The sequence below is a fragment of the Aphanomyces astaci genome (assembly GCF_000520075.1).
Source record: "Aphanomyces astaci strain APO3 unplaced genomic scaffold supercont1.129, whole genome shotgun sequence".
NCBI lineage: Eukaryota > Oomycota > Saprolegniomycetes > Saprolegniales > Verrucalvaceae > Aphanomyces > Aphanomyces astaci.
This window is the reverse complement of record NW_009798392.1, coordinates 50,903-71,151: the sequence shown is the minus strand read 5'-3', so window position 1 is coordinate 71,151 and position 20,249 is coordinate 50,903. Positions and strand designations below refer to the sequence as shown.

Sequence of the window (20,249 nt, the reverse complement as noted above, 5' to 3'; positions counted from 1 at the left end):
GATTGGTCACTCGTTTGAAATGTCCCACTATCCGCTGCTGATGGCTAATTCCGCCCAGCATTTGAGCGTCGAAAGTGGACAGACACTATGACCTCCGTCGTGGAGGTGCTTGGGGTGGGTGCTGGTGTAGCTGCGTTCTTAGCTCTGGGCAGCTATAGCTTCTACAAGCTATGTATGAAGGCCTTGTCGCCCTCTGGGTACACGGACCACTTGCTCAATCACGAGTACGACCACCACCACCCCGCTCCGTTGTTGGGTCGTCTCACTTACTGTGTCTGTTCGTCAGCTCCGTGGGCGCGTTGAATGGTCTAAGTCGAGGAGACATTCCAGACAGGTACTCACGTTACTGCGAATCCACTTCTGACTTGTCGCAGGGAGTCGGACGCGTCCAAGTGGCTTTGCAACGTCTGCGCGTTTGCCAACGGCCGCGAAACCCTCGCGTGTGCGCTGTGTGAGACCAAACGAGGTATATGACACCATCACGAACCCGCCGTTTTGCTGACTTTGATTTCTGGCAGGCACTAGTGTCGCTGCAAACACTAGTGTCACTGCGTCGGACAGCGACCACGGGCTTGCGTTTGTATTACATCCGAGTGAGTTCAGTCCCCTTCAACACAGCGCCGTGTATGTACTACGGACGATATAGGGCGTTATCACGCGTGATTTTGGTGGTTCGAACATGTAGAATGCGAAAGGAATGGAGGCGGGTGCTGGATGCAGCCACCAACAGCATGACGTGGGTCCGCACAACCATCGCGCCGCCCGAGCTCGAGGCCCCCGCCGAGCGCTACTTCGTCGTGACGTCGACCTTGCCATTCGACATGACTGACGACGCATTGTATCCAGCCAATTTTTTGAACGAGTTCGTTCAGGTGGTTGTGGAGGAAGGAGCGGTGGCCACACACTCCGAATACAACGACCTCCCCGAAACCACGACCACGACCCTGAACCTAGACATGGCTGCAAACAACTCAGTTTGCATTGAACTGGGCTTTCATCCAATCGAGGACGTGGAACACGCCAGTCGGACGCTGATGGGCACGAGAGTGTCGCCGTGGCTCACGCAGCAGCTCGTCGACCTAGCCGACCAGCCATTCACGGCCAAATACGTGGCCCTGCTGTCGCTTCTCAAAGCCAACATTGACCACGGGTACACTATACTTGATCATTGGCAATTGTGCGCTGAATGGTCCGACTTATTAGACATGTGAAATTTCGCGTTTATCGACACCATCTGTACGACGAGTCCATGCACATGCTCCAGAGTCTACAGCCAAACGTCCTCTGCACCCGAACACGCATCGAGTTGCTCGGGGAAGCGGGCATCGATGCCGGTGGGTTGCAGCGAGAATGGTAATATTATCATTTCTTCCAAATACAAATATTGGTAAAAGAACGGTGGGTAGGTACACGTTGTTCACGCAGGCTGTATTTGAGCCGTCGGCGGGGCTATTTGTGGCCACCGACTCGTACGGGTACACGCTCAACCCGTCGTCGACTTGTCGGTCGGATTTGGAAAAGTTCCGCGCCGTGGGTCGGCTGCTGGCGCGATCCATCTTGGACGAGCAGGTGCTGCCGTTCCACTTGACGGTGCCGCTGTTCAAGATGATCCTGGGCACGCCGCTGTCTATGACTGACATGCTGTACATGGACAAGCAGATGTACACGAGTCTCAAGTTCGTCCAGTCGACATTGGACGTGGACGGGCTGTGCCTCGACTTTAGCGTGACAGTGGAAGGCGGAAATGTCGTCGAGTTGGTTCCGCATGGCCAGAATATCATGGTCACGGCCGCCAACCAGGCGGAATACGTGCAGCGTATGCTCCAGTACCTCTTGTTCGATCGCATCCAACTGCAGCTCCAGAGTTTGCTCACGGGGCTGTTTGAGGTACACATGATGATTTATCTTATTCACGTGGTTTTAGTTTATATTCATTAGCTTATGAATGAATAATGTGGGGAGGATTCCAAGTGATTTGAATGGTTTGTTTCATTGTCTTATTATTGTGTGTAAATTTCCTCACAATCGCCGGACCTTTGACATTTCATATAAAACTCAGTTGACGAGGTATCTTTGTAAGACTTCAATGCATCAATCAATCTTTTTAGCCAATCAAATTGCAACCTTCATTCTTTGTAGCCAATCATACTCCTTTTCTCGATTAGTTGGCGATTTCATCAATCCCCTAAAATGTACGTAGTAGGCAAATATGACTGAACAGCACAATTCGGAATGATTGTGTAGATCCTGCCGCAGTATTATTTGATCATGTTTGACCATAAAGAGCTCGAGCTGGTATTGTGTGGCGTGACCGAGATCGACGTAGCAGACTGGAAGCAGTTTACAGTCACGTCGAGCGTACTTCGTGATTTTGAGTACCACAGCATGAAAATGTATTGGTTTTGGGATATATTGGAGAATATGGCGTCGCCTGATCGAGCCAAGATCCTGCAATTCGCGACGGGGTCGACTCGAGTGCCTGTCCAAGGTATGTATGTATGTATCGTCAAGATTGAATATCCGTTGTGATAGGAATATTATGTATATGCAGGTTTCAAAGGCCTCACGGGCAGCGACGGTGTACTGTGCCCGTTTTCGATCAAGGCGATTCCGTACGTACGTGGCGGCCTCCCATTGGCCCATTCGTGCTTCAACCGCATTGACTTGCCCATGTACCCGTCGCGAGAGTTGATGGAACACGCGCTCAAGCAGATTGTAGCCATGGGGCCGATCGAGTTTACCCTCAAATAATCGTAATATCATATGTTACGTGATAACAATCAACTAATATTAATCATAAGGGCCTGTTCCAAGTAGATATTTTTAGAAAAAGTGATTCCAAGTACTAGTAGTGTGAATTCGCTATAAACTTCCAAAATTCGCGTGGTTTGTTTACTCAATATTGTGGAGTTGTCCTTTCTGTAAGAGCCAATCAAATCCACTCAAAATTGGATTACCCAATAGCGTCGATTCGTGATTCGGCGGCGTGTACGTAGTAGTACTTTTTTACCTCTTTTTCTGCGATTTGTTTTACGAAACTCACGATACCAAAAAGGACTACGTACCGGTATTTATCGTACCTATGCACCAATGAAATTAACACTGTAAATTTGAACAATATATTTAACTATTCCATTTTTATACAGTAGTACTCGTAGTAGTAAGTAACGTTGAGCAATATAATTATATTCACGATAACGTTATACTAGTATATATCATGGTGCAGGTCAACGACAAATATGTACAGTTGTACTGTAGCACCGTTGTTCATACTAATGCAGTACCGTATTGTACATACTGTACCAGTAATAACTGATACTAGTATTATAGATACAGTATTTATCTGATCATCTATTGAAGTTGAGTTTTCATCTAAGTTGGAAGCTGTACTCAACGCATAGAAACATCAAGTGAAATTGTTGCTTCGAAGTACGGTTTCCAACTTCAAGCTCTGCTATCTTCAAGCGATGCTATCTTCGAACTTCGATACCTCCCACTCCCACGCCACACGAAACTGTTGACGGGATATCCACTTCAGTTTTTCAAATCTTCGATTGCACAGCCATGTTGTTGCGCCGCGCCGCCGCCACGGGTTCCTCCAAGCTCCTCGGACGAACTGCGCTCCAAAGCATCGTTCGATCGCGGTACTTCAGCGACGATGTCTTCTCCGCTCCTCGGGAAGGCATGGACTACGACGTGCTGCTTGTCGGCGCCGGGCCAGCGAGTTTGTCAGCGGCGATTCGCATCAAGCAGCTTGGCCTTGAAAAAGGCACGGACCTTTCCGTGTGCGTGGTGGAAAAAGGCGCTGAAGTTGGATCGCACATAGTCTCAGGTACATGCTCGAAGACGAACATGAACGAGACAAGTTAGTATCGTCGATGGTGTAGGAAACGTGTTTGAACCGCGCGCATTGAACGAATTGATCCCGGACTGGAAGGAGAAAGGCGCGCCACTCGACACCCCCGTGTCCGACGATCGGTTCCTCATCATTTCCAAGGATGGATCGTGGAAGCTTCCGAATTTCTTGCTGCCTCCTCAACAGGTGCAGTACATTAGAGTGTCATGCGACTTATATACATGCATCTAGCACAACCACGGCAATTATGTCATCAGTTTGGGCAAGTTGACGCGGTGGTTGGGTGCCCAAGCCGAAGAATTGGGTGTGGAAATCTACCCTGGCTTTTCAGCGTCCGAGGTGTTGTATCGCGAGGACGGCGGCGTGCGCGGAATTGCTACGCGCGATGTCGGGATCAACAAGGATGGTACTCCAAAGGAAACGTTTGCCCGCGGCATGGAGCTACGGGCCCGCGTGACGTTGTTTGGCGAGGGCTGCCGCGGGTCGTGCAGCGAAGAAGTGATGGGGAAATTCAACTTGCGTCAACATGTGCAGCCTCAAACGTACGGTCTCGGCATCAAGGAAGTGTGGCGCATCCCGAAAGACAAACATTCTCCAGGGTACCTCCGTTCTTGAAACAAGAGAGTGATGGTCCAGGTAGGTTGGTGCAGCACACATTGGGGTGGCCGCTGCAGTCGTCGCTGCTGGACAAGACGTTTGGCGGGTCGTTTCTGTACCACATGGACGACGACTTGGTGCAAATTGGCCTTGTTGTGGGCTTGGATTACGAAAATCCGTACTTGAACCCGTGAGTTTGGACACGAGGGAAATCAAAAACGACGTTAACGGCACTGTCTTAGGTACGAGGAATTCCAGCGATTTAAAACACATCCTGCCGTGCGCAGCCATTTGGAAGGCGGCGAATGCATTGCGTATGGAGCGCGCGTGTTGAACGAAGTACGTCGTCAGTGTACTCAAGTGTTGGAACCAAACAATCCTGAACCAATCGATTGATCTAGGGCGGGTACCATGCCATTCCAAAGCTCACGTTTCCCGGTGGCGCGCTCATTGGATGCTCGGCGGGTTTCCTCAACAGCATCAAGATCAAGGGCTCACACACGGTCATGAAGTCGGGCATGTTGGCGGCCGAAGCCGCGTACGCGGCGCTGACGTCGACGGGGTTGGAGGCCGTGGCAGTGTCGAGTGTGATTGACCAAGCCGAGCCGGTGGTCGATATCTCAAGGTGACTGCCTGCCTAGCAAGTCGTGTTTGGTTTGACATATATATATATATATATATATATTGTAGCTACGAAACGGCGATTCAAGACTCGTGGGTGTACGAAGAGCTCAAGAAGGTGCGCAACACTCACCAGTCGTTCCACTGGGGCGCGCTTCCGGGCGTGTTGTACTCTGGCTTGAGCGCGTTCATCCTCAACGGCCTGGAGCCGTGGACGCTCGGCAACGACAAGCCCGACTCGGCCAAAACCAAACCAGCCAAGGACTTTATGCCCATCGATTACCCCAAGCCGGATGGTGTGCTCACGTTCGACTTGCTGTCCAACTTGCAACGCAGCGGCACCAACCACGCCGACCAACCGTCACATTTGCGCATCAAGGCTGGCAAGGAAGGCGTGCCGTCGACGGAATCTTTTCCAGTGTTTGCCGGCCCCGAGCAGCGGTTCTGCCCTGCCAAAGTGTACGAGTACACGGATGGCAGCGAAGCTGGTACGGCCATCTTGATTCACGGGATGCAACAAACTGTGGTTGACACGAGTCGATGTGTAGGGGCGAATGGAGTGCCCCAATTGGTCATCAACGCGCAAAACTGCGTGCATTGCAAGTGCTGCTCGATCAAAATGCCCCAAGAATACATCAACTGGACCGTGCCCGAAGGCGGCGGAGGCCCGGCTTAGTACGTCTGTCTGCCTTGTTCATGATTATGTGTATGTGGAAACGTATGCTGACCGTTCTCTGTAGCGAAGTGCTGTAAGCGGGACCTTGCATCACTACGACCACCCCGACACTCATTCAGTAGTATCATCTCGTACGTTAAAATGCGATTTCGTATACGATAGAGGACGGTATAATCAACGACACTTGAACGTCGGCTGGGTTCAATATATACATACTGTTAGGCAGGTTACCATGTTGCGTTGAAGTAATAAACAGGTGACAAGTGACTGTGAGAAGTAATAGTACTTGTCTTATTCGTATGCAGTTATAGAGGTACTATTGCCAACAATAATACTATAACGTCGTTTGGCCGCAAAGATATAGTATTAATAACATGTCGATGGGTAAATTAGTGCTATTAATAGGGAGATTAGACGAGTATTTGTCTTATTCATCGCATCATGAATCCACATCACGTGTCGAGCGTCGTTTGTCATGTCGAGTGGCGTGAATTCGTCCTAGTCGTGGGTTTGAAAGATCATGGGGACGAAGGAGTACGTACTACTGTATTGGGCCACGATTCATGGACTAGATTGCAAAGCGAAGTTAAATGCCATATCTCTCCAACACACAATGACGAACCCATTGCCGAAGGACGCTTGCTACAACTCATGGCGCTGGGGAACAGTCGACACCTTGGTCACCTTGTACGTCTGGGTCCACGCTTGTGCGTACACTTCGATGACGAACTTTTGGATGGGTCGATCTCCGCAGGTACAGTCCGCCTTGGCCTTGGATGGAGCATCCACAGCGCATCCGTGCACGTGGAATTGGTAGTTTATGCCCGACACCACTTGCTGGAGCACCTTGTCAAAGGACGTCACGCACACAAACGGGTCGTTGGAGCTCGAATAGTGCGCCTTGTCCGACGTGGCGGTGAAGAAGTCGCCCTTGTTGTCGTCATCAGGGTCCACTTGTCGGAAACCTCCCACATTACGGTCATGCACTAACGATCCCTCCACGGATGCAAGTCCCACCGCGGCCGCCGCCGCCATCATCATCACGACAAAGTAGTGTCGCATCGGCTGCTTTCAAATGGAATATCTTAATGCAAAGCGACCCCAATCTGTGACAACTCTATGATTTGATATTCCACGGTACTAGTATTAAATATAGACAGTTTGTTTGAACTTGCCGTTTCCATAAAAGGTCATATTGTCGACCAATGAGAATCCGTTTTCATGATTCTTCGGTAAAGTTTGATCGCGCTGCTTAGTGCAAAGTCGAGAAAAGCAAAACCTGGTGGTGGGGTGGTAAAGGTATACAGTATCGCAGTATCCCCATGACGACAGAGGCTGCGGACCACCCAATTGAGCGATAGCGTTCTTCAGTGTCTACAGGTCCAGAGCGTTGCAAGTTGTGTGCGTAATACCCATCGAGTACTTGAAATTTCATGTGAAACGGTGCCCCCATAATAAAATAAATTACAAACACGTTCTTTGTATGCGACTTGAAACCGATTTATAAAAATTGGGTGAGAGGCCAGGTGTATCGCATTCTGATTGGCTCGTTTTCGACAATCCGTCATACGACCCAATCAAATCGGGCACGAGTATATGCACCTGGTGTGTTGTCAGCACTGTGCGATGGAGGTTGGCGTCGGCATCTGGGTCAAGAGCAAGGACGAGTGGATCCAAGCTTCGATCCGCCATGTGAAGAAGGACGATGCCGGCGACGGGGCGCATGTCGACATCACCTACGAGTATGCGCGCGGTGGCGTCGAATCCCGCCAAGTCGATGTCGCCAAAGTTGAAGATGGCACAGACGACACGGTCAAGCTCGCCAACAGTGCCGACATGGTACATCATCCATACACTTCAGTTGCATGGGCATGATGCACAACTAGGACTTGGTGGACGACTTGATTCGCCTGCCCAACTTGCACGAACCTGGCATCTGCCACACCCTGAACGAACGATTCAAGCAAAACGAAATCTACACCCTCACGGGTATGTCTCATAGAATTGTCATCCATCCACGTTCGTACATTCCCATGGATGAGTTTAGGCGAGATTCTCTTGGCCGTGAATCCGTTCCAAGATCTCGGCATCTACAGCGACAAGTTGATTCGCACGTACATCCGTCATGGCATGCTCCAAGCGTTGGGGGACGAGGAATCGACGGTGCCGCCGCATGTATTTGGGGTCGCGGACACCGCCTTCCGATCGCTCACGGCACCGCTCACGGGCCGACCGCAGAACCAGAGCATCCTCGTGAGCGGCGAGTCTGGCGCAGGCAAGACCGAGACCACCAAGTTCATCATGAAGTACCTCGCGGCCGTGTCCCAAAGCCAAAGCATGTGCAATATCAACATCAACCAGAGCGACGTCATGTCCCAGGTGCTGTCGTCATCTCCGATCTTGGAAGCATTTGGGAACGCGCGGACGATCCGCAATGACAACTCGAGTCGGTTCGGCAAGTTCATCCAGATGCAGTTCAGTAGCCATCGGGGGCTGCTTATCGGCGCCGGCATCCAGACATATCTCCTTGAAACAGTTCGAGTGACCAGCCAAGCCCCAAAGGAGCGCAACTACCACGTATTCTACGAACTCTTGGCGGGGCTGGATGACGATCGGAAAACAAAATGGGGCTTAACGTACCCCCCCGCGTACTTTTACTACCTCAACCAAAGCGACTGCGTCGTGCGCAAGGACGGCGTGAGCGATAAGGACCAATTTGAATGCCTACGCGAAGCATTCGACACGATGCAGTTTGACGACCAAGACCAGCACAACGTCTTGTACACGCTGGCAAACGTCCTCCATGTTGGCAACCTCAGATTCCACGCCCCCCCCCACAACGTACACCATGAAGAGGGGTCCATGCTGGCGTCGAGTGACCCGACGAGCGCCGCCGCGGAGCTCCATGTAACCGCCTTCTTTGGCGTGGACCGGCATGCGCTCGAGGTGGCCCTCACCACGCGGAAAATCCAAGCGCGGGATGAATGGTATACGCTGGGTCTTCTTCCCGAAGTAGCAGAGCAACACCGAGATGCGCTGGCAAGGTACGTATATGGGAAGCTATTTGAGTACCTCGTGGGTCGCATCAACAGTACGATCGACCACGACGGCGACGGCGACCTCGCGGGGTTTATTGGCGTGCTCGACATCTTTGGGTTCGAAGACCTGTCAACCAACTCGTTTGAGCAGCTGTGTATCAACTATGCGAATGAAACCCTGCAGCATCACTTCAATGCAACTGTGCTTCGCCAAGAGCAAGTCACATATGAACGGGAGCGCATTCAGTGGAGCTTTATCAACTTCCCCGATAACCAGCCGTGCCTGGACTTGCTCGAGAAGAAACCCATGGGGTTGTTCCACATGCTAGACGAAGAATGCATCGTGCCCCAAGGCAGCGACGAAAACTTTGCCCGAAAAGCCACCAAACGGCACACCACCAAGACCCTAGATCTGGCGTGTCCGTCGAGCTTCTTTCGGGCGAGCCATGCCGATCGCGCCAACCACATGTTTGCCATCCACCACTACGCAGGATGGGTCTCGTATCACACATTCGGCTTCTGTGATAAGAACAAGGATACGCTGCATGCGGAAATCGCCGCCTTGGTGCGCCACTCATCTTTTGGGTTTCTGCGAACTATAAGCAGCAGCAAAGCCGATTCGCCCAGCGCGGCTAGGTCGACGCGGGGCGGCATCTTGAAGCCATCGCCGTCGTCGATGGCCATCTCGAAAGCATCCGCCAGCGTCGGCAGCACGTTCCGACGGCAGCTCAAACAGCTCATGGACACGGTCCAGCACACCCAGTGCGCATACGTGCGATGTCTGAAACCGAACGATAAGAATAAACCCACTGTGTTTGACTTCCGCCGCATCTGCGACCAGCTCGAGGCCGGCGGCGTCCTCGAAGCAGTGCGCGTCAACCGCGCGGGGTTCCCCGTCCGGATCACCCACGCCCAGTTTGTCAAGCGATATCGACCGCTCACCCCGGGGGGGATGCTCAAGCACATTCCGGACACGTGCGGAGATGAACTGGCGTCGACGCCCCCCGAACGCCGAGCCGCCGCCGCGACCCTCGCCGCGCTGTTGGTGCAGACGCTCCGGCTGGATGGCCACGACGGTGATCCGTCCGCGGGACTTCCGCATGCCAAACCATCGAGCACAGCGTCGTCTTCGTCATCGTCTCTGCAAGTGGGCGAGACCAAGGTATTTTTCCGACGAACGGCGATTCAGTATGTGGAAGCGCAGCTGGCGAAACGATATGGCGAGTTTGTCGTGCTGATTCAAAGCCTGTGGCGCCGATGTCTAGCCCAACGGCAGCACCGCCGCGCCTTGGCCGCCATCTTGTGTATGCAAACGGTATGCAATATATATATATATATATTGGTTCTATGGGGTATTAGTCGGGTCTGTGACATCGTCATCACCACACTGTGTGGACCACGTCACATATATATATACTAGTATATATTTTCACACAAACGAGATGGCATGTATTGTCGATTTGATACAAATTTGGGGAGGGGGTGCAATCGAATCGTTGCGCCGACCAAACCGATCCGCAATCGATCTGATTGGTTGTTGAATTTCATTGAGAAAGTTTTGATTGGCTAATAATTTTGAGATCATCTGAGGTAGCCAATCAAATCGATTTAAATTCCAACGAGAAACCACGCCACAACACAATGAAATTTCACTCGAAAGCACAATATGTATAGATTTTTCTTGATATGATTTCCAGACCCGGTTCCAGCGAATCACGATACTCGCTCCCATTGGTCCATCTAAAAATGCTTGGCGCGGATTGGCTACATTATATTTTCGTGTTTACTTTGTGCTTGCTGCGGAATCGGGAAAGCCACTAGCATTTCACAGCGACAGTTGTGATTGATTTGACGAATCGCGCAGAATTGGGATACGTAGTGATGGCAAATCATTTATAATATATTCATATTTTTATGGTTAGCATACCCGTCGGTACCTTGCTGCTCTTGAGGTGCATCGAAGACGAGAAGCCATTCGAGTGGCAGAGCAACAAAGACTAGAAGCTGAGCAACGGCTAGAAGCTGAACGTGTGCGACAGCAGCAGCAGCAACTCCAAACCGCCAAAGGTCCTACTGGTTCGCTCCAGCGCATGTCGTCTGGAAGTCGGTTGTCTGGGGACTTTCGGCCGTCGCTGGCCTCTTCCGACGGCGACGAAGAGTTGGTACTTCGAGGCACGGCTGGCAGCGGGTCCAAATTCCGCTTGATGTCCCGCAGCGGGGGCGACTACTCGCGCGATGCCACCGGCTACACGAGCACCACCACCCGACAGAAACCGCCGCGGCCAGTCGAAAAGATGCCGGGGGACACGGCGCTGCACGTGGCCGCCAACTGCTCCAACGAGCTGGACGTGCTTAACTTGCTCGAGTCTGGCGCGAGTGTGCTCGCGACGAACTCGGCGGGGCGGACGCCTCTGCATGCGGCCGCGATGCATCACAACCTCGAGGTGGTCGCGCTCCTCATCGACTGGGACTCGGACTTGGGGGCAACCGACCTCGTCGGCAACACGCCGCTCCATCTGGCCACGGACGCCCACGTGTGCCGGATGCTGCTGGAAGCGGGGACGGATCCAGACGCGGTTAACCACGCCGGACGGACGGCGCTGCTGGACGCCGCCGACCGGGGGGATCTGCACGTCGTCAAGGCGCTGTGTGGGGCCCACTGCGACCTCCTCGTGTGCGAGCCCAAGCACCAACAGACGGCTCTCCACGTGGCCATTCGAAAGGGCCACTACACAGTCGTGAATGAACTGTGCAAATCCAAGCGAATATACGACCTCATGACAGTTCAAGACCGCAACGGCAACAGCGCGCTTCACTTTGCCGTGGCCAAAGACCGAAAGAACGGCCCACGACTGGTGCAATTTCTGCTCCAATATGGCGGCCGCGCGGTCGTGGATGTCCCCAACCAGCGCCAGCAGACCCCCCTCGTCGTGCACATCATGACCACGCGACAGACGGACCCGACGATCACCGACATCTTGCTGGACGCCGGCGCCGCCCCCACCGCCGCGCTCGTCGACGGATCGACCATCCTCCATGTAGCCGTCGACCGAGAGCTCATGGACATTGCGTGCTCTCTCATCCGGTCCGGTGCCCAGCTCAACGCGACCGACCGCGACGGAGTCCGCGTCGTGGAGCTGGCCCAGCGGGACAACGTTAAGCTCAAGAAGCTACTGGATGCGATCCGGCTGCCGCCGCTGTGGATCAGCGAAAAGGACAAAAAGAACTGCATGGTGTGCGCCAAGCCGTTCGGGTTTGCCCATCGCCGGCACCACTGCAAGCACTGCGCGCGCATCTGCTGCTCCGAGTGCGCCGCGTTTTCTGTCGAGCTCCATCGGTTCCCGTCTCAGTTTCCAGGCCGAACGTCGTCCAATGGCAAGCCCGTCACGGACGCCCAGCGAGTATGCCGAACGTGCCATGGCGTATTCAAAACCCGACGAGCGATCAAGGACCCAACCAACGCCAGTAGTGGCTTGGTTGTTGCCAAATCCAACAACCCTAACAACACTAGAAGCAGCGAATGGGACGAAGCGTCCACGGCATCCCTGCGCAATTCCACTGGATCGCGAAGTAGCACTAGTTAGCTACTGTAGACTGAGTGGTTGCCAGCTAATAGCAAGAATCAAAACAATCACATAGACAAGTAGAATTATATAATCCAACCATAACAACAACACTAGCAGCAGCGAACGGGACGAGGCGTCCTGCGCAATTCTGCTGGATCACGAAGTAGCACTGGTTAGCTACTGTTGTACTCGTAGCCAGCTAATAGCGATCACTAGCAAAGATCAAATCAATCACAGAGATGTAGGGCAACTAGTACTAGTATTGTATAATCATGGCCAGTTCAACTGCTATCTGGACGGAAGAAGGCACTCGCGTCAAAGGTAGGCGTCGCTAAGGCCGCCGAGGTCGTCGGTCGCTTTTTCGCAGAGTGCCGACGGTACAAGCATTGGATAGAATACGCCACACTACATCAATATGAATCAGTCTGGTGGATCATCATGAATAGATAAGTGGCTATGACCGGTTCTGGTGGTTTTTCCGACATTTGGCCAAATACGCTTCGTTTGTCAGGTGTGTCTGCAGCGCCAACCTAAAGTGGGGTGACGCTACCGTTTATGGCTATGTATTGCATAAATTTATTCACCGGTCGAGCAGTTGGAGGGTGTCTTCAACGAGCCGCTGCTCTCGCATCCGTCGCCTGGCTTCATCTGCTTCGAATTTCTCCAGCATCAGCGTGGCTAGCTGGTGTTGAGCGGCACGTTGCCTCCACCAAGACTGCAGTTTAATGGCGCCAGCAGTCGTTTCGTCGGAAAGGATGGCTGTGTGCTGAGGTGATTGGGAGTGGATGGACCTGGCGGCAGTGGCGTCCATTGCCAGCATCGCTGCCAGGTCTCGCTTCAATCGCTCGGTCTCCAAGTGGGGCGTGTCTTTGTCGATGATGTCTTCATGTAATGTCGGCAGTGCATCCAGACCGGGGTAGTACAGGTCCATCCGTCGTCCCGTAGACGGTTACAGCCGTTTCACACTGTCGACAAATACTAGTCATTTCGTGAATAAAAATACGATCATAAAATAGTTATTCTGTCAGATTCCATACAAATATTCATACATTTAATTCATAATGTGAACTTACAACAGTAAAGAAATGCAAATAATAGCTCAAGTACAGCGATTGGCCAAGTAATCCATTCTTATTGACGAATGGAACATCATTGCTGTGGACGAACAATTCTCAAGCCCAAGTACATTCGCTCGTTTTCATCTCAAATGTCCCTTATATTTTACATACAAACTATGTAGCTTAATATTTGAAAGGGAAACATGTAGGGAATTGCAGTCGACTGTTGGGACGAGCAAATCAAAGCCAGATCCCGTCTGAGCCGACGTTAATTGTTGACAGTGTCAAATTGGCAACGTCATACGCCATGGTAGTAGGACCAAGTGGCGCGTTATTCTCCATCCCTGATGTCATGGCCAGCATCGGTCAATTCCAGGACGGACGCACGTTTGAGGCGTTGGCATTTCGCAAGCTGGGCCGACCTTACATCCACCACAAGCTCTGTACGTTTCCCCACTTGACGCTGCGTCGAAACAGCGACGTCCTCCAGGCGTACCTCGTTCAACACTCGTACAAGGAGCGTGTCCATCGCTGGGTATCCTACCACCCCCATACACGAGACATCCTCGCGCTCCATGCGGCCTACGTTGGGGACCTACACCTTCTCGAGTGCTTGCACCAAAGTGAATACCTGTCCCCGACGTTGCTGTTGTGGGACGTTGCCGCCTCCACCAACCAACTGCCTGTGCTTGGGTTCTTGGTCCAAATCAACCACACGGGCTGCTCTTCACGATCCATCGGATGGGCTGCGTCACAAGGAAGTCTCGACGCCATTTGGTTCATCCACAACCATCTCACCGATCGCAAATTCGACGCGGACGCGTGGGAGTTTGGAGTCCAGCGGGGCGACATCGCGACGGCGGAATGTTTAATCGCGATTGGGGCCTTCCATCCAAATCGAATCCACCTCGCAGCGCAATACAACCACCTGGAGCTGCTGGTTTGGCTCATCGACCGCCAATTGGAAGCCTTCAACAACCCCGTCTTGATCGACACTGCTGCCGCCTATGGCCATTTGGAAATTGTGAAATATCTCGTCCACCGTGGATTCCCCAGAACTGTCCGCGCCATGGACCAGGCCATGGCGAACAACCACATGCATGTCGTCGAGTTCCTTCGTTAGTTGAACTGGCCGTAATGTAAGATCGCACCCCTGAACACAGCAGTAGACTGCACCGAACGTGTTAGAACTGTCGATGCTATGATATTCTTGTGTTTATTCTAAACTGGAGCGATATGGAGAATGAATCGACACATCAGCCATCATCAACGTCAAATTAGTGTGCGACTTCAATTAGTGTGATACCAACCACCACAGGACATCTTTTGACTAAGAAACTGCAGTGTAAAGAATCGATCGATAGATTTGGCCCAAATTTTAGGATAATTACTAGGACCCATAGGCTCCACTTTCAGAAGCGATCGAGATGTATAGTCCTACACTGTACAGTACATAGTCTGTACCTACTTGGTGGTGTGTTTAACGGAGACGTGGGGGCAGTTGTGGGAGACAATAGTCGAATGGAAATTCATCGTGTCCACACATAAAGATATGAACACGATTATATATATATTCCTAGGACTACTGCCTAAGCGTATGCGTCTGAGCGATCTGAAAACACAAAGAGGTCGCGGTGGAGGCTAGTGCTAGGAGTAGGCTTGGAGTTGTAAAATGCATCGAACCCTCTTACGGCAAACCCCATGACGAATGAGATGGCTATGCCACTCATGTAGGTAAAGGTCTTCATGAGGCCCAAGATGCGGATATGGGCAGAGGGGTCTAGCACTCCCACGACAAAGAGAGGGTCGATGACCAAGTACGGGGTGTTCAGGACAAACAAAAACAGCACAATCCACGACACTGCTTTGGGGAGCCCTGTGAATTGCAGTCGATGCCGGCGAAGTTTGAGCCAGAGGGCGACCAGGGCGGGGTACCCCACGGCAACGCACCGCAAACTCCATGTGAACCACGAGAGTCTGGCTAGCACGACGCCCGCCACCGGTTCGGCTTCGGTGGCATCGACGACGTCCAACCCAGTGACTGTAGCGCCGCTGCGATCGAGCACGACCAACGACACGAGAAACATCATCGAGAGGACACCAATCACCGACATGTATGCAACAAGACACACACGATGGCTCCGCTCGGTGGTCCGCGGCGTCAAGGCGCGCCGCTGGCACTCGTAGGCGGCGGCGATGAGCCACATCGAAATCGCGTTGAAGAACGTCTCGGTGAGGAATGTCATGTGCCGAATGGTGTCGTGCTCGAGGGTGTCGAGGCTGTTGTTGAGAAAGACGACGACGGTCCGCACGAGGGTGGTGGAGGACCATAAGAACCAGCACAAGAACACCATGAACATGGTTCCGTAGCCAGCGTCGCGCTTGACCTTGTCCCATTGGAACACGACGATGCATGCCGTGAGGGTCATGCCAGCTGACCCTGCCAGCGTGGCTGTGTATCTGAAGAGCATGGCGTCCACCTCATACATGCCGTCGACGCTGGTTAAGAGCAGCCTGGACATACTCGGTAGGTCCTGACACAGCAGTAGCTAGGGTTTTGATTGTCATAATGAGGAGGAGAAAATGAGGCCAGAAAACCTGAGGGAGATTTGGACAGTGGACAGTGGAGATACCTGTGGGATGTTACCAGACTACTGTATGGTAGTTTGAGAGGAGGAGTACGGAACGTGATCAACCTCACTTGGTGCATTGGGAATGCGTCGACCTTCAAGTGTTTGCACAAGTGCCGATACGAAAGCTGGCAGGTTGTGCGTTGCCATTTTGCTTTGCACCTGGAGTAAGGCGTGAATTGGGCAAAATATGAGCACTTTTTTTGCGGACACCGTTCAGATAGTAATCTCCGTCATACATACTTGACATTTGTATTGGACTTACATAAGGGGAACATATTTTGTCCAAATGAAACCGTCCAAGCTTACTTGTATACTACTGTACTACACCAATTACTTTAGTTTATTCTTGTTATGAAAAATATTTTGCGAAATGTCAATACTTCTATAATACAATAAATAGTTACGTTAACTAAAATGTAAGTTAGTAGGTTGACGCCTCAGAATTGTTCGGATTTCTCCACGAACCATGGGGAGCATCATGGAGTCGGCGGCCAACTTTGTCGAGTATGTGAGCAAGTCAACGTTCCGCATCAGAGTCCTCGCCACAGCCCAAGTCGCAGTGTTTGTGTTCCTGCAGGTGCTCCTTGCTACCAACGTGTATGGCCCAGCACTCGACCATAACCTCGCAACAACCGCCATCTTGCCGATACCCGATGCTCGGTGACCAGGATGCCATCTTCAGAGGCCCATGCTAACTGTTGTCTTAGGTATGGCTACGACGCGCAAGACCTATTTGAGCTGTATGCATGGATGGGTCCTGCCGTGCGCCAGCAATACGTGTACTTTGAACTCGTGGACTTGTTTGTGTTCATTCCAACATGTATACTTGCCATCTCTTATCGCCATGACCTCACTCATCTGCTCAATGTCACAGACGTTCACTTCTTGACGCTGCTCCTCCTACTCGTCCACCGCCGCCTCGGGCCCCACGAGCCGTTGATCATCTACCTGCCCTTCCTAGCCGCGATCTTCGACACGTTCGAAAATGCCGCGCATATCTACACGGCGCAAACGTTCGAACCGAACAAGTCGATGCAGAAAGAGACGTGGATCTTGGCTGCGCACGTAGGATCGATCTCGAACATCCTGAAATGGGGCGGCATCGGTGCCGTGTCGATGCTTCTATGCTGGAACTTTGGCAAAGTGACCATGAAGCCCCTCGAGACCGATCTAGACGCCGCCAAGAAGGCGCAGTAATGATATTTTATGTGGCAAATTGTGTCGTTTAAGGCTATTTACACGCTTCCTGCGACTCTACACTTACATCGTGAACCATCATCGTCAACAAATTCACAATCATCGACGGAGTTACCTCGCACAGTCGCTTTGGCTTGGGCTTCTCCCAGAACCCCGCGAATGTAGTTCTCGGACACTTTGCGTGCCAACCTTGGCGTGGCGCCCGCGTGATTTGGAAGGGATATGTGTAGCTGTATCTGCTCGTGGGTGCTTAACACGGTCGTGCCAAACGAAGGCTTCTGGTTCAAAACTGGGACGACTTCATCTTTGTCCATGTCGTCGTTATCCTTTGATCCTTTGGCGCCAGGTAGGTCACTCGTCGACTCCTTGTCTTCTTCCCGCAGCTCCCGATCCCTCAGCTGGGCTTGCATGAGCTTCTTCCGTGGAGAGCATTGCCCATCCGTGCTGTTGGCGATGTCGACCATCACGGCCTTGAAAAGTGCAAAGGTGATCGTTTTGAAACGGCTCGTCCAGTGCGTGAGCCAATCAAATACTATCTAGTAGTAATATTGAGGAAAGGTCGTAATAATAAATTCGACAGTTACTCTTAACAGTAAAACGCGGCGTTTTTTGTTTCGTAGTCTCACGTTTTTCTTTCGGAGTTTGTTGTAAGTTCGATCTGCGATGCCACGTTGACTCGTTGCATATGATGTGATTGCATTGATACTAACAGTAACTTATAGAGACTAAGTTATGGCTAACGTTATCGATATCGTCCGAAGTAAGCAACTCGACTAAAATGAGAGTACAAACGGAGATGGGTCGTGCAACTCACGGGACTTATGCAAACAAACAACTTGTGAACACTCTCGTCGACACAGAGGCTTTCACGCTTCGTACTTGCCAAACCGTTCCGACGAGTAGTTGACGTAAGTCGTGAGCCGATTGGACAATTTCGACTCGAACGTCGGCACAAAGCCACTTGGAGTGAGCCCCAGTTCGTCCGCCATGGCCTCCTTCAATGCTCCAGCTGCACAAATTACATGAATATACTTTACAATAATCGAATCCATTTGCTAGACACGTACAATTGATAAAGACGTTGGGGGTGATCATAACTTTTTTGCCATGGTCGGTCGGTACAACTTCGCGCGAAATCAATTTCATGGTTTCCCCAAATCCTTTCATGCATTGTTCCGTCTACCCTCCAAACGCGATCAATTACACTATGAATCGAGGAGGTAGGTGTACATATATATATATACAGTACCAAGTATGGAGGCTCCACCAGCACATAATCGAAAAAGTTGTGAAACTTTGCGTCCACGTCGAGCGGGGCATTGTAGTCGTAAAAGACAAACTCGTCGCCGTATTTCTGGCCAAATCGATGGTCATACTCGAAAATGTACACGTTCTTGCGCTCAGGTTCGAGTTTCTAAACGAAGCGAGCATGTAAACTTGCCACCAGCGTATACAGAATGCCGTTGGATACATACAGTAATTCAACTGACCTACCTTGAGCGCCTTGTAGGCGGCAGGAGTACTCAAAAAGGCAATTGGTCCACCTTTGCTCATCTCCAAAGCCTCGCGAGCCAGTGCCTCACCTGTTACGTCGTCGTACCAGCTATGACCAACACAAAGGTTAGACACAACGGCTTTTCACTCGAGAAGCTACTCGCGTAGGCCTCGTACAATTGAGACAGCCGAAAGTCCTCCGACACTTCGTCGTCTGCAGACTCGTCGGCGATTTGAGTCGCGGCCAAGTGGGCTTGCAGCGCAGCCAATGTTTCAGCAGACAGTTCCGAGGCCAACAACGCGTCCATGATGGTGTCGTCGCTTGTGTGAGACCAAAGTGGAAAAGTAAGACGGACATGCCATTGGCTAAAAACTGATGGCCTCCACAGGAGCGTGCCCGCAGGGGCGCAGTTCTCTGATTGGCTCACGTCGAAACGACACAAATTATGCCATTAGATCCACGATATTCTGTTCGCCATCGCTCAAAATATGGGCAATTGCCTGATTGCCAGTTGGCGACCCAAGCTTTTTTGAACGAATACATAATCGGGACGGTAATACAATACATAATCGGGGCAGTACAGTAAACTCCTTTGTAGTACCAGTATACGAATCCCAAAACCCGTTGTAGAACCTTGGGTGCACATGACAGAAGGAGAACATTGATCGATACAGTAGAAAGTACTGAGATCGAACCTGAATTCGTTCCCATGGTTCTTTGTCCAAGTACGTTCCACCTTTTTGCGGTTTCATATTTTTTTCACTATATTTCGCTTAGTGCAGGGATGCCACAAAAAATGGCATAAAATGGCCGTTTTTCGAAGAAAAGTTCCATTTTTCGAGATTTTATGCGTCTGGATACCACCAAAGTTCAAAACTTAATGCCACAATTTTCTTGAGCATCGGGTGTTTGATGGTATAAATCAAATAGACCGATTTGGTCCAACTTTTTATGGAGGTTTGTGTTCAGGTTGAACTCTTGCACTTCAATCGGAAATCGAATAATTTTTCCATATTCAACTGGCATCCAGACAACTTTATATACTTATAGATACTTCATTTCTCCTTTTTTTCATGGGATATGAGACTTTGGGAGATTTCTGCAGAATTATTAACAGTAAAACAGTTTATGGCATAATTTTATGAGGTGGTATCCAGACCAGCCCTTAGCTTGCAGTATATTTCACCATACCACCGATATATCTCGGTTACGTCAATTTCATTTCGTGGCGACCTCAAACTTCACGCTTAAGGTAACGCATCAATCATCCGAACGGTTTTTGAAGCAGATTTTGTCGAATTTTTAAAGTCTGAGTGCTTGCGATTACCATCTTATTATATTGAGCTTTTAGCATAGAAAGAAAATATAATTCAAGGGCTATATTTTACATATGAAGCAACTGCGATTTGGCATGATTTGATATTTGTAGGCAAATTAATATGACGAAACAAAAGCATGATGAATTTTAACGTGCACATATTCCCCGAACGGTTTCAAACATGAGGAGATTTG

The 20,249-nt window shown here is 51.0% G+C and overlaps 10 protein-coding genes across 16 annotated transcripts; 6 read left to right on the top strand and 4 right to left on the bottom strand.

Annotated features, from left to right (window-relative positions):
* Window positions 1-64: 64 nt before the first annotated feature.
* H257_17981 (hypothetical protein) lies at window positions 65-2,794 on the top strand. Of its 5 annotated transcripts, none has more exons than XM_009846962.1 (9): window positions 65-224; window positions 287-334; window positions 375-466; window positions 519-624; window positions 686-1,150; window positions 1,204-1,353; window positions 1,407-1,887; window positions 2,245-2,488; window positions 2,552-2,794. In XM_009846962.1, the coding sequence occupies exons 1-9, from the start codon at window positions 88-90 to the stop codon at window positions 2,749-2,751; spliced, it is 1,923 nt and encodes a 640-aa protein (XP_009845264.1). In that variant the 5' UTR covers window positions 65-87; the 3' UTR covers window positions 2,752-2,794. The 5 variants fall into 5 exon arrangements, with proteins under 5 accessions (XP_009845264.1, XP_009845265.1, XP_009845268.1 ...); XM_009846963.1 differs by having other exon boundaries at window positions 2,533-2,794; XM_009846966.1 differs by having other exon boundaries at window positions 2,166-2,488.
* A 770-nt stretch (window positions 2,795-3,564) lies between these two features.
* H257_17980 (hypothetical protein) lies at window positions 3,565-5,827 on the top strand (the record flags this gene model as incomplete). Its single annotated transcript, XM_009846961.1, has 9 exons — window positions 3,565-3,832; window positions 3,888-4,042; window positions 4,088-4,455; window positions 4,497-4,643; window positions 4,696-4,792; window positions 4,855-5,033; window positions 5,144-5,562; window positions 5,623-5,749; window positions 5,815-5,827. 9 exons carry the CDS (start codon window positions 3,565-3,567, stop codon window positions 5,825-5,827), a joined length of 1,773 nt encoding a protein of 590 aa, XP_009845263.1.
* Window positions 5,828-6,127: 300 nt separating this feature from the next.
* On the bottom strand, window positions 6,128-6,827 carry H257_17979 (hypothetical protein). 3 transcript variants are annotated; one of them, XM_009846960.1, is made up of 3 exons: window positions 6,373-6,827; window positions 6,293-6,318; window positions 6,128-6,248 (listed from the first exon to the last, which is right to left on the bottom strand). In XM_009846960.1, the coding sequence occupies exon 1, from the start codon at window positions 6,810-6,812 to the stop codon at window positions 6,393-6,395; it is 420 nt and encodes a 139-aa protein (XP_009845262.1). In that variant the 5' UTR covers window positions 6,813-6,827; the 3' UTR covers window positions 6,128-6,248; window positions 6,293-6,318; window positions 6,373-6,392. The 3 variants fall into 3 exon arrangements, with proteins under 3 accessions (XP_009845262.1, XP_009845260.1, XP_009845261.1); XM_009846958.1 differs by having other exon boundaries at window positions 6,293-6,827; XM_009846959.1 differs by having other exon boundaries at window positions 6,128-6,318.
* Window positions 6,828-7,376: 549 nt separating this feature from the next.
* Window positions 7,377-12,457, top strand: H257_17978 (hypothetical protein; the record flags this gene model as incomplete). The annotated part of the gene is made up of 4 exons (XM_009846957.1): window positions 7,377-7,589; window positions 7,637-7,739; window positions 7,798-10,103; window positions 10,711-12,457. 4 exons carry the CDS (start codon window positions 7,377-7,379, stop codon window positions 12,370-12,372), a joined length of 4,284 nt encoding a protein of 1,427 aa, XP_009845259.1. The 3' UTR covers window positions 12,373-12,457.
* A 139-nt stretch (window positions 12,458-12,596) lies between these two features.
* On the bottom strand, window positions 12,597-13,336 carry H257_17977 (hypothetical protein). Its single transcript, XM_009846956.1, has 3 exons — window positions 12,939-13,336; window positions 12,816-12,884; window positions 12,597-12,759 (listed from the first exon to the last, which is right to left on the bottom strand). The coding sequence occupies exons 1-3, from the start codon at window positions 13,283-13,285 to the stop codon at window positions 12,636-12,638; spliced, it is 540 nt and encodes a 179-aa protein (XP_009845258.1). The 5' UTR covers window positions 13,286-13,336; the 3' UTR covers window positions 12,597-12,635.
* A 338-nt stretch (window positions 13,337-13,674) lies between these two features.
* On the top strand, window positions 13,675-14,660 carry H257_17976 (hypothetical protein). Its single transcript, XM_009846955.1, has one exon. The coding sequence runs from the start codon at window positions 13,720-13,722 to the stop codon at window positions 14,533-14,535; it is 816 nt and encodes a 271-aa protein (XP_009845257.1). The 5' UTR covers window positions 13,675-13,719; the 3' UTR covers window positions 14,536-14,660.
* Window positions 14,661-14,971: 311 nt separating this feature from the next.
* H257_17975 (hypothetical protein) lies at window positions 14,972-15,735 on the top strand. Its single transcript, XM_009846954.1, has one exon. It carries the CDS (start codon window positions 15,159-15,161, stop codon window positions 15,597-15,599), a length of 441 nt encoding a protein of 146 aa, XP_009845256.1. The 5' UTR covers window positions 14,972-15,158; the 3' UTR covers window positions 15,600-15,735.
* A 719-nt stretch (window positions 15,736-16,454) lies between these two features.
* On the bottom strand, window positions 16,455-17,727 carry H257_17973 (hypothetical protein). Its single transcript, XM_009846952.1, has 2 exons — window positions 17,358-17,727; window positions 16,455-17,299 (listed from the first exon to the last, which is right to left on the bottom strand). The coding sequence occupies exons 1-2, from the start codon at window positions 17,704-17,706 to the stop codon at window positions 17,277-17,279; spliced, it is 372 nt and encodes a 123-aa protein (XP_009845254.1). The 5' UTR covers window positions 17,707-17,727; the 3' UTR covers window positions 16,455-17,276.
* Window positions 16,482-17,380, top strand: H257_17974 (hypothetical protein). The gene is made up of 3 exons (XM_009846953.1): window positions 16,482-16,705; window positions 16,753-16,865; window positions 16,920-17,380. The coding sequence occupies exons 1-3, from the start codon at window positions 16,512-16,514 to the stop codon at window positions 17,240-17,242; spliced, it is 630 nt and encodes a 209-aa protein (XP_009845255.1). The 5' UTR covers window positions 16,482-16,511; the 3' UTR covers window positions 17,243-17,380.
* Window positions 17,728-17,931: 204 nt separating the features above from the next.
* On the bottom strand, window positions 17,932-19,071 carry H257_17972 (hypothetical protein). Its single transcript, XM_009846951.1, has 5 exons — window positions 18,914-19,071; window positions 18,737-18,845; window positions 18,492-18,656; window positions 18,310-18,421; window positions 17,932-18,251 (listed from the first exon to the last, which is right to left on the bottom strand). Exons 1-5 carry the CDS (start codon window positions 19,042-19,044, stop codon window positions 18,109-18,111), a joined length of 660 nt encoding a protein of 219 aa, XP_009845253.1. The 5' UTR covers window positions 19,045-19,071; the 3' UTR covers window positions 17,932-18,108.
* Window positions 19,072-20,249: the final 1,178 nt, after the last annotated feature.

Coding starts and splice junctions, on each gene's coding strand:
- H257_17975 (XM_009846954.1), top strand. CDS start 15,159: ATGAGGCCCAAGATGCGGATATGGGCAGAGGGGTCTAGCACTCCCACG.
- H257_17972 (XM_009846951.1), bottom strand. CDS start 19,044: ATGGACGCGTTGTTGGCCTCGGAACTGTCTGCTGAAACATTGGCTGCG. Junction 18,422..18,491: donor TGGTGGAGCCTCCATACTTG/GTACTGTATATA, acceptor TTTGGAGGGTAG/ACGGAACAATGCATGAAAGG. Junction 18,252..18,309: donor CCCCAACGTCTTTATCAATT/GTACGTGTCTAG, acceptor TAATTTGTGCAG/CTGGAGCATTGAAGGAGGCC.
- H257_17981 (XM_009846962.1), top strand. CDS start 88: ATGACCTCCGTCGTGGAGGTGCTTGGGGTGGGTGCTGGTGTAGCTGCG. Junction 225..286: donor GACCACTTGCTCAATCACGA/GTACGACCACCA, acceptor TCTGTTCGTCAG/CTCCGTGGGCGCGTTGAATG. Junction 335..374: donor CGAGGAGACATTCCAGACAG/GTACTCACGTTA, acceptor GACTTGTCGCAG/GGAGTCGGACGCGTCCAAGT.
- H257_17974 (XM_009846953.1), top strand. CDS start 16,512: ATGGGGAGCATCATGGAGTCGGCGGCCAACTTTGTCGAGTATGTGAGC. Junction 16,706..16,752: donor TTGCCGATACCCGATGCTCG/GTGACCAGGATG, acceptor CTGTTGTCTTAG/GTATGGCTACGACGCGCAAG. Junction 16,866..16,919: donor GTTTGTGTTCATTCCAACAT/GTATACTTGCCA, acceptor TCAATGTCACAG/ACGTTCACTTCTTGACGCTG.
- H257_17977 (XM_009846956.1), bottom strand. CDS start 13,285: ATGGACCTGTACTACCCCGGTCTGGATGCACTGCCGACATTACATGAA. Junction 12,885..12,938: donor ACCCTCCAACTGCTCGACCG/GTGAATAAATTT, acceptor ACCCCACTTTAG/GTTGGCGCTGCAGACACACC. Junction 12,760..12,815: donor CGGAAAAACCACCAGAACCG/GTCATAGCCACT, acceptor ATATTGATGTAG/TGTGGCGTATTCTATCCAAT.
- H257_17979 (XM_009846958.1), bottom strand. CDS start 6,812: ATGCGACACTACTTTGTCGTGATGATGATGGCGGCGGCGGCCGCGGTG.
- H257_17973 (XM_009846952.1), bottom strand. CDS start 17,706: ATGGTCGACATCGCCAACAGCACGGATGGGCAATGCTCTCCACGGAAG. Junction 17,300..17,357: donor AGCCAAAGCGACTGTGCGAG/GTAACTCCGTCG, acceptor ATGTAAGTGTAG/AGTCGCAGGAAGCGTGTAAA.
- H257_17976 (XM_009846955.1), top strand. CDS start 13,720: ATGGTAGTAGGACCAAGTGGCGCGTTATTCTCCATCCCTGATGTCATG.